Source organism: Myotis brandtii, unplaced genomic scaffold (assembly GCF_000412655.1).
Source record: "Myotis brandtii unplaced genomic scaffold, ASM41265v1 scaffold456, whole genome shotgun sequence".
In the NCBI taxonomy this organism is placed as follows: Eukaryota; Metazoa; Chordata; class Mammalia; order Chiroptera; family Vespertilionidae; genus Myotis; species Myotis brandtii.
In genome coordinates, this window is record NW_005367431.1 from 2,124,814 (window position 1) to 2,138,784 (window position 13,971).

General features: G+C 48.1%; 1 protein-coding gene and 1 long non-coding RNA gene across 3 annotated transcripts in view; one reads left to right on the forward strand and one right to left on the reverse strand.

Annotated features, from left to right (window-relative positions):
• The window catches only part of SESN2 (sestrin 2), a 10,311-nt gene extending 4,146 nt beyond the window's left edge, over window positions 1-6,165 (reverse strand). Inside the window, exons 1-7 of one of the 2 annotated variants that reach the window (XM_005875115.2) lie at window positions 6,079-6,165; window positions 3,980-4,177; window positions 3,412-3,594; window positions 3,089-3,301; window positions 2,227-2,377; window positions 1,609-1,727; window positions 1,133-1,323 (exon numbers count right to left, since the gene is read on the reverse strand). In XM_005875115.2, the coding sequence (XP_005875177.1) occupies window positions 1,133-1,323; window positions 1,609-1,727; window positions 2,227-2,377; window positions 3,089-3,301; window positions 3,412-3,594; window positions 3,980-4,177; window positions 6,079-6,135 (1,112 nt within the window). In that variant the 5' untranslated portion in view covers window positions 6,136-6,165. Of the gene's footprint in view, window positions 1-1,132; window positions 1,324-1,608; window positions 1,728-2,226; window positions 2,378-3,088; window positions 3,302-3,411; window positions 3,595-3,979; window positions 4,220-6,078 lie in introns of both variants that reach the window. The other variant, XM_014546823.1, reaches the window with a different exon arrangement.
• A 5,214-nt stretch (window positions 6,166-11,379) lies between these two features.
• Window positions 11,380-13,971, forward strand: part of LOC106727629 — a 19,958-nt gene continuing 17,366 nt past the window's right edge. The window contains exon 1 of the long non-coding RNA XR_001363858.1: window positions 11,380-11,390. This is a non-coding gene — a long non-coding RNA (uncharacterized LOC106727629). The remainder of the gene's footprint in view (window positions 11,391-13,971) is intronic.

Consider the following 13,971-nt stretch of genomic DNA (forward strand, 5'->3'; position numbering starts at 1 on the left):
TCTGTCTCTGTCTCTGATTATATACACACACACACACACACTAGTGGCCTGGTGCATGAAATTCGTGCACATTAAAAGGGGATTAAGCCCTAGCCAGTTTGGCTCAGTGGATAGAGCATTGGCCTGAGGACTGAAGGGTCCCAGGTTCGATTCCGGCCAGGGGCACATGCCTGAGTTGTGGGCTTGATCCCCAGTGGGGGGCGTGCAGGAGGCAGCCGATCAATGATTCTCTCTCATCATTGATGTTTCTATCTCTAGCCCTCTCCCTTCCTCTCTAAAATCAATAAAAATATATAAAAAGGGGGGATTAATTGGAGGAAATATTTAATATTGCATTTGCCCTTTCTCTATAATAGAAGTGTCAGAGATGAAAAAAAATTAGTAAAATGTATATGAAAATCTTTCTCCTGTCAGAGTCTGAGGCGCACCACGGGACCCAGAGTTGTCCCCGCCCACCCACGTGTGCCTCAAAATCGCGTGAGACCCAGACCTGGCTGCCCCACCCACCCCATTGGGCTAGATCCAGACCCGGCCAGTCCCACCCTTGTCAAGCCCCGCTGGGCAGGGGCGCACCTTGAGGTCCCCAGTCAAGCCCCACTGGGCGGGGGGGTGTGGCCTGAGGTCCCCTGTCAAGCCCTATCAGGTGGGGGGCGGAGCCTGAGGTTCCCCAGCCTGGCACCAAGGTGGGGGGCAGCCTGAGCTCCCCTGTCAAGCCCCACGGGGGTGGGGGTGGGGGACGCGCAGCCTCAGGTCCCTGCTGATTGCTCATTAAGGCTCGTTACAGGAGCTCGGCCTCAGCTGTGGGTGCAGCTATCTTGTGTTATGGAAACCCCACCTCTGCTATGGGTGCAGCCATCTTTGTGGTGGAGTGACAGTCAATTTGCATATTCCCTCTTTATTATATAGGATAGTTATCTCTATGGAGTGGGATTAAAGTGTTTCATTTATAAGGTTCAAACAGTAAGCATATTTATTATCTTTTGTAATCAGCAAAGAAAAAAATTTGCTTTGAAAAATAGCATAGGCAGGAAGAAAAGAAAGGAAAAGAAAAAAACAAAAAAGGAAACCACTGTAAGTGCAAACTGAGGACTTGCAGTGCACATACATCCTGGATGAGGAGACCTGTGCTTACCTGATGCCAAAGACGCAGTGGATGTAGTTCCAGATGGCCCTGCGGAGCATGGAGGTGTCCACTCCGCTGTGCATGGCCATGGTGTTGTAGGTGAGGCTGTAGGCTGCCTGGAACTTCTCATCTAGCAGCTGCCCACCCTCCGGGTAAAGCCTCTGGATCAGGGAGTAGCCATGGTCTTCCCAGGTATAATCCTGAGAAACGTGGGAAGGGATCAATAAATGGCTCAAGGCTGGGCAGAGAGACCCCATCCTCTAAGCACACCTCCCCACCCCACAAATCTAATCTACTGCTTAGTCTGGGCCTGAGAAGCCAAGAGGGATGCACTTAGGGCACAGATGGGTCCCTTCATGATCCAGGGTCTCCCACGTCCCTCAAGGAATCTTGAGGGAGAGAAGGTACCCAACTCTAATCACTCAAATCATCCACCCTTTGATTGTAAATCAGGAGCAATGCCAAGTTCAGTGGGGAAAGCCCACCTGGGCACGGAAGGTAGGGGGCGCCTGCGTCCCTCGCCGGGTGAAGTCCTCATATCCGAAAGTGGGGTCTTCTACAAAGCACAGCATGTCTGGGTGTGGAGAGGACTCCAGAATGTCAGCTGAGAATATCAGAAAGAGATCACAGTGAGGCCAAGGCATGGAGCACAGAGATCTTCACTCCTGAGTAATCATCAATGTGGGGCCAGGCAACGCAGAGTGTAAGGCCAGAGAAAGCCCCTCCCTACAGCGAGTGGAACCAGGATTCCCACAGGAGGAGGCGAATCAGGCCCAGGGTTGAGGCCCCCAGTAATAATAACAGTCATAGCAGTAGGAGTTATTTATGGAGCCACTCATCCTGGGCCGGGCTCTGGGTAAAGAGCTTTGCTTTTCTTGTTCCATTTACCCTACACATCAATCCTTTATGCATGAGGAGACAGGCCCGAGGCAGGAAGTGATTTATTAGTGGTCACTCTGACAGAAAGGCTAACGCAGGCCAGATTCAAACTCAGGTCTGACCCCAAAATACAAGAGATGCAGTACTTAGAGGTGCCTACTCCTCAACAGAGATGGCAGAAGAAGGGGGCAGGCCCTGGAACCTGGACGCCTGTGATCCCGTACCCGAGGGGGTCACCAGCAAGCTCTCCGACTTCTCCAGCTCAAAGCGGCTCTCCATCTCTTCCTGAGATGCTCCCTCATCCCGCAATAGGTTCTCCTGCAGCTGCCTCATGCGTTCCATCAAAGCCTCCACGTCTCGGGCAGCCTCGAAGCCCTGCAGGGGGGACCCAAAGATGACCATCTACTCCTCTCTCGGCTGCCCCAAGAAATTCCACACATCTTTCCCACATGCCAGGCCTTTCTGAACGGGCAGCTCATGGTCTATGCTTCCCCAAGTGAAGTTTAAGAAGCTATATAATCAGCCCTGGCCCAGGTAGCTCATTTGGTTAGAGTGTCATCCTGATACACCAAGGTTGTGGGTTTGACCCCTGGTCAGGGTACATACAAGAATCAACCAATGAATGCATAAATAAGTGAAACAACAAATCAATGTTTCTCTCTCTGTCTCAAATCAAGCAATAATTTAAAAAACACAAAACTACAGAACAGACATGTCTTCTCTGAGCATCAACTACCCTCACAGGTAAGGGACTTTTAAAATACCTGTATTTTCATATTAAAACAAGCAAGGCCACCTTACAAAATAAGAAGCAAACTTTGTATTTTGAAAGTGGTAAAACCCAGGAGACTTTTAGTCTATGGATCTACATGTTGAGGGGCCAGTCACATGGTTATTTCATTTAGTCCTCACAACTCATTATGAAGTAGGTCTTTATCCTCATTTTATAGATGAGGAAATGGAACCTCAAAGTCAGATAACTTTTCTAAGGCTTATCACTGTGAGGTAGTGAAGCAGTGGCTTCTGTCCAGGGATGACAGGCCATGCCAGCTTCCTCTCCCACCCAAACCCCGGCCAGTGACTTACCCCAGAATTGTTCAATGAGTCTCTGCTGGGAGGGCTGCTTTGCTCACTGGGGGGTGAAGGTGCCTGGGGTACAGGGCTGCCCTCTGGGTCCCCCTCAGGGAGGATGCCACAGCCAAACACGAAGGAGGCCAGTGAGTGACAGTGGGTGAGCAGGACCAGGGCCTGGATGAGCTCAGCCAGGGACCAGCTATGCTCACCCGTCTTCAGCAAGGCCTGGAGAGGAAAGAAGGCCAGACTTGCTCAGTGCCTGCCCCTGGGCTAGCGGCCATACCCCAGCCCGGCCCCTGTGCCGCCTCGGGGACCTGCCTCTCTACCCACTGTACCTGGATATGCTCCTTGGTGATGAGCCATGGGCGATGTGCCAGCAACTTGTTGATCTCATTAAGCTTGCGCAGCTTCTTAGGGGCACGGTGGAGGCCAAGCAGCCAGTCAGGGTCACCGCCAGTCTGCAGAAACTCGGCCATGTGGGAGCCCACCAGGTAGGAACACTGGTGGCGGGCAGCAGCCTATGGAGGTAAGGGCACATACAGCAGCGTGAGCTTAGGTCATGCTATTCTTTCTGTGCCCTCCTCAGGGTGAGTACCCCATGGAAGGTGACAGCATAGACCTCACTGTTGCCTGAGAGGCAGGAAATTTAGGTTCTAAATTTGCCACTGGCTTGTTGTGACCTTGGGCAGGTCATTTACTTCTTTATGCCTCAGTTTCCCAAGCCGTAGAGCAGGCACTAAAGATGCCTCTTTTCTAAAATTCTATAGTCAAATAAAGCCAGGGCTTTCCCCTCCTCCTCCTCATGTATAGAATCAATTCAGAAAGTCCCCAGCAAAGAGATCTGCAGACTGAACCCCCCGCCATGTGGCCACCCCTAAGAGAGTCGGGGTCAGACAGGCTCACCATGATGGCAATGTAGTGGCGCCAGGAGCTGGCCAGGGGCCCATCTGTGTGCAGCAGGAGGTAGTGCAGGCGCCAGAATCTGCTAAGGTAGTCGGGATGCAGGCCCATCACCACTGCCAGGTTGTCCACACGCCCACAGGACATCAGTGCCTCCAGCCCCAGGTTCTGCTCGAGGCTCTCAGCTCCCTCCCGTAGGACCTGCCAAGCAAAGGTGAGGAGAGGATGGGTTCCCCTCCCGTCCTTCCCCGCAAAGAGACCAACACATTCATTACAGTGGATTATAATAGCAAGAAACTGAAAACAACCATGCCCCAAAAGAGAATAAGAGAGTAAAATATAATTCATTAAGTGATCAAATACTTACCAGATACCTTATATAATAACCAATACTTTTATAATGCTTACAATGTGCCAAGCACTGTTTGAGCACTTTATATGTATTTACTCATTTAATTCTTACAAGTATGAGATAATTCTATTCTCTATTTTTAGATAGAAAAACTCAGGCACAGAGATGAAAATACAGTTTTCCCCGGCCTTCATGGAGCTTCTGTTTTAACAGTGCAAAACCGTACAGCCATGGGAAGTGGGTGCAAAATAGTTCACACTTCCCGAGTGCTATCTCCATGCCAGGGCTGAGTTTAGAGCATCCCTTGCATTATCTCATTGAATTTTCCCAATTATCTTGTGAGGTAAATACTACTTTCCCCCCATTGACAGATGAAGAAATCAAGGCCCAGAGAGGTTTCATTCCTTGCTCAAGGTTACAGATCTAGTAAAAGACAAAACCAGGATTCAAATCCAGATTAACCCCAAAGCCTAGTTCTTTTCTTTATTATAAAAGAGGAGTGGTTCTTTCTTTTTCTAAAAAATATGTTTATTGATTTCAGAGAGGAATGGAGAGGGAGAGAGAGATAGAAACATCAATGATGAGAGAGAATCATTGGTCAGCTGCCTCCTGCACACCCCTCAGTGGGGATCAAGCCCACAACCCAGGCATGTGCCCTTGACTGGAATTGGACCCGGGACCCCTCAGTCTGCAGGCCGACGCTCTATCCATTAAGCCAAGCCGGCTAGGGCAGGAGTGGTTATTTCTAAATGAAAATATAAAATACAAGAACAACACTTGAGCTTCAAATTCTGGGCTGCAGACATGAATAACCAGCTAGTGGTTGTTTATTTTCCATTTACAAAGGGTGGAGGGAACTGGGGGCTAAGACATTTGTTAACAGTTCATTAACTAATTGGCTTACATGTTTAGGAGAGAAAAGAGGACAAGGAAACAAACAGTTGTTTCCAAAGAAAAAGAAGAAAACTATTATTTAAAAAATGTTCTGTGCATGTGCTCTGAAGGCACCCGCATACACCAACTCCACACTAGAATGTCAGTTCCATGATGGCAAGGACTTTTGTCTGTCTTGTTATCTGTGGTATCCCCAGCACCCGGGACAGTACCTGACACAGATTAATCATCCAATAGCTATCTGTTAAAAACAATGATGAATGATCTGAGTCAGTAAATGAAAGGAGTCTCTGTTATATTAAGTGAGAAAACAGAACAAAACAATAAACTCCCCCAAAAAACATGCTGTAAACTATGACCTTGGTTCTGCATGAAAAAAACAAAAAAACAAAAACAAAAAAAAAACCCCGCTAGAAAACAATGGCAAATGGTTAGGCAACACTGATTACTTCTCAGGGGAGAAGGAGATTCTGAAATATTGGGGAAAATTTTTATAATGAACGTATACTTATGAAGTAAAATAAAACTTTAATATATGCACAGTCAAGAGTGAGAAGATAAACACAGATGGTTCTATCTTCTTGAGGAAAAGCAGGCCTTGTTCTGGGGATCAAAAGTTTGTTCATTTCGTAGCTGTGTTATTACCACTTTATCTCTTTGAGCCTGTTTCTTCCCAGCAAATGGGGTGAATTTGCCTGCTTCCTAGAGCTGTTCTGTACATTAAATGAGTCAGGAACCTGAAGGGATAGTTTCAAAACTGCTATTTCAAGAGACAGGAAAAGACCCTCCTCACCACCCCAGTGTTCCATGTCCCTCTTCCCAGCGACCAACAATTCCTAACCCCTTCCAAGCTTACCTCCTCCACTGGGATAAAGGCGCTGGGTCCTCGAGGGCCTCCCCGAGCCCACCTCATCCTCTGCTCCTAGAAGGAAACACATCATGGTTAGTTGGAGGTAAAAGGGAGGACTAAAGGAACGTTCTCTCTCTAGTCTTCTCCTCCTACCCAAGGGGCCACATTGAACTTGGAAAACCTCCTTTCTGGTGCAACCTGCATAGAGGAGTCATTTGGGAGATACACACCTGTTGGGTGGGTGGAGAGAGAACAAACAAGAGAGAGGGCTCGCCCCACAGGCTTAGCTCTTCAGAAACTGGGCAGGGAGTCGGGAGCCCCAGTACTGAGTAGGGAGGGCCTGGGAAAGGGAAATACACAGCCACCATACTGCACATCTCCAGGAGACCACCTGCTTGGCAGCCCTGGAGAATCCATACAAGAACCCCCTCATTTACATCCTGAAGCCAGGTTACCAAGTACCCTAGATCCCTATGATGCAGCTGCAGTCTCTCTCAAATTGTCATTTCTTCATCCCTCCCACCATCACCACCTCACAGCCATCTCTTGTCTGGACTACCAAACCACAGCCTCACCAATGGTCTCCCTGACCTATCCTACCCATTCCTCTACCAAATTAACAAAAATAAATAAAATATGCCCCCTGAGCACCAACTCTAGGAGTAGGAGCAGATTTAGTGAGTACGTGATCTTAATGGTTTCTAAAGAGGGCAACCTTTCTACAGCCAGAGTAAACTTTATGTGCAAATCTGATCACCTGGCTTAAAACTCTGCCTCAACCTCCCTTAGCCTTTGAGATAAATTAGTGACTCAGGCTCACTGTTCTCCCACTAGTCATTCCTTTTGCAGAGCTAACTTTTACAGTCTTCCAGGGCCTGGGAAACTTCTTTCAGACCCTCATCTGTGATCCCACAATTCCCAGTGCTTTTGCTTCTGAAAACATTGTCTTCTACTTGTCTGAATTAGGTCTCCCTACTACCAGATCACATTTTGTGGAGAGCAGGGCCAGGTCATTCACACTAGCCTATGAATTAAGAACACAAAGAAAGCACAGAGGCTTCAAGAGAATCAGGACAGGGCATGCATGGCTGACAGTAGCAGCGCTTCTGACATGCATGTATTGAAGCTTCTTTGGAAACCACCAATGATGTACTCACTCAATCTGCTCCTAGTCCTAGAAGTGAGGTTCACAGAGGATGTTTTACTTATTCATTTTATTTAATAACTGCAAGGGGGGGCTCTTAGCACTGGCCTTAGAAAGAGTTCAGCCAGCCCTATTTGGTTTAGCTCAGTGGATAGAGCATTGGCCTGCAGACTGAAGGGTCCCGGGTATGATTCCCGTTAAGGGCATGTACCTCGGTTGCAGGCTCAAACCCCAGCCCTGGTCAGGGTACGTGTGGGAGGCAACCAATTGATGTGTCTCACATCAATAGTTTCTCTCTCTCTCTGTCTCTCCCCCTCCCTTTCACTCTCTAAAAATCAATGGAAAAATATCAAGTGAGGATTAAAAAAAAGAGAGAGAGAGAGTTTACCTGAAACAGTTATACCTTCACTGGACAGAAATAACTCTCCCCATCTCATTAAAATCCAGACTTATTACCAATGGACCTACCTGTCCAGAACTAAATATTATAACTGAACCTTCCTTCTCAGATGGCCAAAACCCCCCTGAGGGAGGCAGAGCTCTGGGGCTCTGAAGAGGACAAAGGAAAGAACAATAGGACCTGGAAGTCCCCGTGTGAAAAATTCTGCCACTAACTTGCTGTGTGCCTCTGAGAAAGTAACCTAAACTCTCTGGGCCTTAAGCTGGGACAAAAAAAGATAGTTGGGCCCTAACCGGTTTGGCTCAGTGGATAGAGCGTCGGCCTGCGGACTGAAAGGTCCCAGGTTCGATTCCGGTCAAGGGCATGTGCCTTGGTTGCGGGCACATCCCCAGTGGGAGGTGTGCAGGAGGCAGCTGATTGATGTTTCTCTCTCATCGATGTTTCTTGCTCTCTATCCCTCTCCCTTCCTCTCTGTGAGAAATCAATAAAATATATTTAAAAAAAAAAAAAGATAGTTGGGCTGATTACTCAGGTCCCTTTCAGCCCACACTTCTGGGAGCTACCAGGCCAGGTGGGTCCAAGTCTAGCATAGAAACCACCAGAAGCCCCAAGCACTCCTGTTTCAGCTTCCCCTCCTCCCTCACCAAAGAGAAAAAGCCTAACAGCTCTGTGTGGGAGATAAGAATTGCTGACTCCACAAAAAGGGCCTCCCCCTCAGGGGATGTGAGGACAGAGAGGAAACCACAGCCAGGTGGGGTAGGGAAGGGCAGGGTGGAACTGGGATTTGGGGGTTGGGGGGATAGAAGACCCACTAGAGTGCTAGCAAGGTACAGGGAACAGCCTTAGGAGTCCCATTTCACTCTGAAATCTGCCCCATGAGCTGTCAAGGAAAGAAACCTGTGCGTCTTAAGTAGTAAGTCAGCCCTGATGATGAGGATGATGACAATGGAGTACAGTAAAAGATAGGGGCTCTGACAACTGCCTAGGCTCAAACGACATCTCCACCATCTGCTACCTATGTGAGCCTCAGTTTCCTCAACAAATAATGGGGCTAATAGTACCTACTCTTACTGGGTAGTCATACGGATTTAATGAGATAATGCCCTTACCTCAGTACCTCTATCACAGTAAGCACTTAATAGAAGTCAGCTATCATTAACCTCGTTGTTTTTTCAAACAATGGCATCTCAACCCAAGCAGTACTTTAGAATCCCTTTAAAAGCTTTTAAAAAATACCAGTGTGCTCTAGCCGGTTTGGCTCAGTGGATAGAATATCAGCCTGTGAGCCAAAGGGTCCTGGGTTTGATTCTGGTCAAGGGCACGTACCTTGGTTGCAGGCTCCTTTCCGGCCCAGACCCAGGCCCGGGCCTGCCCTGGTCCGGCGCATGCAGGAGGCAACCAATAGATGTGTTTCTTTCACATCAGTGTTTCTCTCTGTCTTTCCCTCTCTCTCCCACTCTCTCTAAAAATCAATGGAAAAATATCCTCAGGTGAAGATTAACAACAACAACAAAATATATATGCAAGGCCCCGCCTCCAACAACTCTAATTTAAATGGGTGGGCATAGCATAGTTTATAGCCAGGTGTGTAAGGCAGTGGGCTAAGAGCTTTCCAGGTGGAGCCAAAATTAATCTGTGCATTCAACAAATGTTTTTGATGACTACATTTCAGGTAGCAACAGTACAGGAGTAAAAAGACAAAGTCTCAGCCTTCACAGAATTTACAATCTAATAGAGAAAGGCAAATAAACAAATTATCAATAGGATTTAAAATTATAGATTATATGAAGTAAATTAAATAGAGCAATGATGGGAGGTGATATGCAATATTGTAGGTCCGAGTAGACAGAGAAAAACCACTGAGCCAGGACGAGGTAACTTTTGAGTTGATATCTAAATATTAAATATCTAAATGAATTGATTAGGCAGCAGGGCCAGCATTCCAGTCAAAGAGAATAGAAATTACAAAGCTTTGAAGGCAAGACCAAGTAGATTCTAACCCGGAGCTCTGATGCTAGGAATGCTTCTCTGACCTTGACACCCAGAACTTCAGAGGAAGCAGACAGGGCAGGAGACGCCAAGAGATGATGCCTCCAAATCAGCTCTCCCCTATTCCCTGAGACAGGAAGTCAATAATAATAATGGTGGATAACAACCGTGATTACCATTGGCTAAGCATTTATTTCACATGCACTTTAAGGCAGGTACTGCTACTACTAGGGTGCCTATTTTATAGCTGAGGAGTGAGGCTCAGAGAGATAGTCACTTTGAGTCACTCAGCCAAGGAGGTAGCGAAGTTGGGATCCAAACCAGGTTTCTACAACAACAGACACTATTCCCATTCTCTAAACTTTTCAAGGTCTCAACAGCCCCAAGGCTTTGCATCTGGGGTTCACCAGGATCCAGGAGCTCCTTCTCCCTGCCCACATCCCCAGAAATCCAGTACCCCCAAGCACAGCACCTGTCATACTGCATCGTTTCTTACCTTGAGGGAGCACACTGGAGCTAGTTCCCTGTTCTTAACCCGTATCTAGCACAGAGCAGTCCAACAGAACTTTCTGCAACGATGGAAGTCTATCTGCATGTCAAAGGTGGTAGCCCCTAGCCATGGGGCTGAGCATTTGAAATGTCACTAGTGCAACTAAAAACTGAATTTTAATTTTTAAAACAATTATCAAAATTTAAATAGCCACATGTGGCTAAGGGCTACCATATTAGACAGTGCAGTTTCAGCACACATGATAAAGGCAAGACCACCCCCCCCCAATTTATAGATTAAAGAAAGGAAAGCAGAAGGGGCAGGTGACCTACCAAAGTAACACAGCTAGTATGGGCAGAGGGAAGATCAACGGTTACTATTCCTATAGTTCCAACTGAGGGGTCCCTCAGGGCAGCAAGAACACTCATCAGTCAGCCCTCTGGGTGGCCACTCAACAGGGAGGGTTTCAGGCAAGTTGTAAAAGAGGACAATCACCTCCGAGCTCAGTGCCTGGCTCCTAATGTAAGTGCTTGCTAAATGTGAGTTGTTATATCAGCTTAGGCACTTGTATAGTTTCCATCTAATCTTCATCAGTTCTGGTGTGGGGGTGGGGGTCTCTATTTTGCACTTGAGGAAAGATTAAGGTTCCACAAGTGGCCAATCTGAGATTTAAACTCAGCTCAGTCTGGCTTCCAGGGGTTCTGTCCACCACCCATATCAGCCTCTTGGAGTAGCCCCAGCCTTCATTCCTGGTATCCTAGCCGCAGCTTGCAACCCCCAGGACTCAGCTACAGGCACCTGCGAAGTCACTCTGCCAGCTGGGAAGGGCAGAGACTACTCCACCCCCACCCCTACCCGGTGAGCAGCTGTGGTCTGCTGAACTCAGACACATGCCTGGGTTTACACCTGAGAGGGATACATAGCGCAAGCAGCCTCTGACCAGCCTTGGGGGAGGGGAGTGTGCGCGGTGCCTCAGACTGACCATGGGCGGGGCACCGGGCTAAGTGCCTTACACATCTGACCTGGCTGATTCCCCCCAACCATGTGCAGGGAAATGGGTCCTACTATCCCTTCCTCAGCGACAGCTCACTGAAGCTCTTTCTGGGTCCTGTTCCAGACTAGCACAGCTCAGATCGAACTTCAAAGCCTGCGCAGTTCACAAGGGTCAGCTAAGCCAAGAGGGGCAAATAGTTAAACGCACTTATTAGGTGCTAAGAACAGTGCTGGGGATGTGACCTATAGAGTGTTTCTAGCCCAGCAAGGGGAACAGACAAGAAATGCCTGGTTATACAACTGTCACACTGTAATTGGGATAAAAAGCTCCTACAGGAGAAGGGGGACTGGGAGAGGGTATGCAAAGGGGCCTTATCTGTCCGGGAGGAAAGGCTTCCCTGAGGAAATGATGTTTGAGGAAGTGATCCTTGAGCCTAATAGGGCTCTGAACACATGCTACCAATACTAGATAGAGTGAAGTGTCTAACGGCATAAACCCCTTGAAAGGGTGTGTGAAGTGATGGTAGTTGAGGGGACCATACATGTGGGTTTCCCTTGGACCTTGGGCTATCAGGCTTTTTAAGTTCAGCACCTTGCTGTTTTCTAAGGAAGACATCTTCTCAAGGTCCTCTTTAAGAGAAAATATGTAGAAAGGGTTCAGACACCACCCACTTTCCTCTCTCAGACCTGTGGCTTCCATCTAAAGGCCACTCCCTCACAGCTTGCCCAGACCACTTCCCAGGCATTGTCCCTAAGAGGGATGGACCAACCCTCACTTCAGGCAGGAGGGACACCCTCAAACACACCCTGTAAGACACCCTGGGGAAAAGAGATAGAAATGTTTGCTGGCCACATTCTACAAGAGCTAGCATTTTTGACAAGGTTACTGTGTTCCAGGTATTGTGCTTTGGCCTTTGTATTCTCAGTCAAATTTGCATGGGAGGAAGATGCAGATCTGAGAAGTGATTACTTGGCCAAGTTCACACAGCAAGTGAGTGGGAGGGCTAGTACATGAACTGAGAGCTCTGCCCAGGTGCTCTTATTTTTATTATTACTATTTCTAAGCCTTACCTGAGGATATGCTCACAAAGAGGGAGAGGAAGAGAAAAATGGATCAGTTGCCTTCCATACATGCCCTGACCTGAGATCGAACATGCCACCCAGGTATGTGCTCAACCAACTGAGCCACTCCAGCCGGGCTAGGCGCTCTTAATAAATATTACAGCCCTGACTGGTGTGGCTCAGTTGGTTGAGCATCGTCCTGTGCACTGAAAGGTTGCCAGTTGATTCCCAAGTCAGGGCACATACCTGGGTGGCGGGTTTGATTTTGTCAGGGCACATATAGAAGGTAACCATTGATGTTTCTCTCTCTAAAAAATCAATTAAAAATCTTAAAAAAAAAAAAAATATATATATATTACACCAGGTTCTTAAATAACATTGTTTCATTCAACATTGTTTATATCAATTAGCCTATGGTAAGGTTGGTTTCCTTATGCATCATTTTGCATAAAGTCACAGAACCTATAGACCAGGGGTCCTCAAACTTTTTAAACAGGGGGCCAGTTCACTGTCCCTCAGACCGTTGGAGGGCCGGACTATAGTTTAAAAAAAAACTATGAACAAATTCAGCAACAGGCAGCAGCGGCAAAAACACCCAGCAGGCCGGATGTTTTCGGCGGGCCGCATGTGGCCCGCGGGCCGTAGTTTGAGGACCCCTGCTATAGACCATGTTAAATGAGAACTTACTGTATTTCCATTTTTTAAAAAATATATTTTTATTTATTTCAGAGAGGAAGGGAAAGGGAGAGAGAGAGAGAGAGAGAGAGACAGAAACATCAATGATGAGAGAATCATTGATAGGCTGCCTCCTGTACACGCCACACTGGGGATCGAGCCCGAAACCCAGGCATGTGCCTTGACCGGGAATCGAACTTTGACCTCCTGGTTCATAGGCCTATGCTCAACCACTGAGCCACGCTGGCCAGGATGTATTTCCATTTTTTCACAAAGAAGGAAACAGAGTGGAGTGACTTGGTCAAAGTCACACAGCTGAGAGTGGTTTTATTCCCCCACGTGTGACTCCTAAACCATGGTGGGGAAGGGTAAACAAAGTAACAGAAACCGCAGGACACAAACCATCCACTGGTGGAGGTAGGACCTCCCCAGAAACCATGCTGCTCAGAGAAGCCCAGCGATTTTCCCCGGATCACCATTTAGTACTAGCAATTGTCTGTCTCCCAACCGCAGTAATACACTTGTGCCACTCTCCAGGCCAGGAAACTAAAGAAACAAACAAAACTCCCTGTAGTGCCAAGCACATTCGGAAATCCTAGAGACACCCAGGCCAAAAAAAAGAGCTATTCTGTGGTGTTAGAGAAGAAAGCGTCTCCATAGTCCCTCCTGGACCTCAATTTCCCCTCCTGTAAAATGGGACTACAGCATAGCTCATATTTTGCTAGTTTAGTTCGGAGGACTCAGAGAAAAGGCAAAACCCGAGCCTGGAATCTAATAGGTGCTTTATAAGATATCTATTATCGGTGGGGGGGGGGCGGCATGGGGGAGGCGAATGGTCAGATTAGGCCCAGCCTTATTCCTAGCCTCACTGCAAAGGGAGTCCCCGCGAAACAAACTTTTGAGACCTCAGACCACCTAGTCGGGCACAGCCTAATCCGCGCTTGATTTGGGAGCTACGGCCAGGGTTTTCGCCTTCTCCCCGGAGCTTTGGCCGCCGCCGGCCGCATACCCGGTAGCCGGCCAAGGCCCGGAAGCAACCGCGCCCCCTTCCAAATTGGGGTGCAGGTGGGGCGGGGGACCAGGTCAACCTTCGTTGGCCAGCCCCAGGTGTCCCGCTGCCCGCGCTGGGGGGCTGGAGCGGGAACG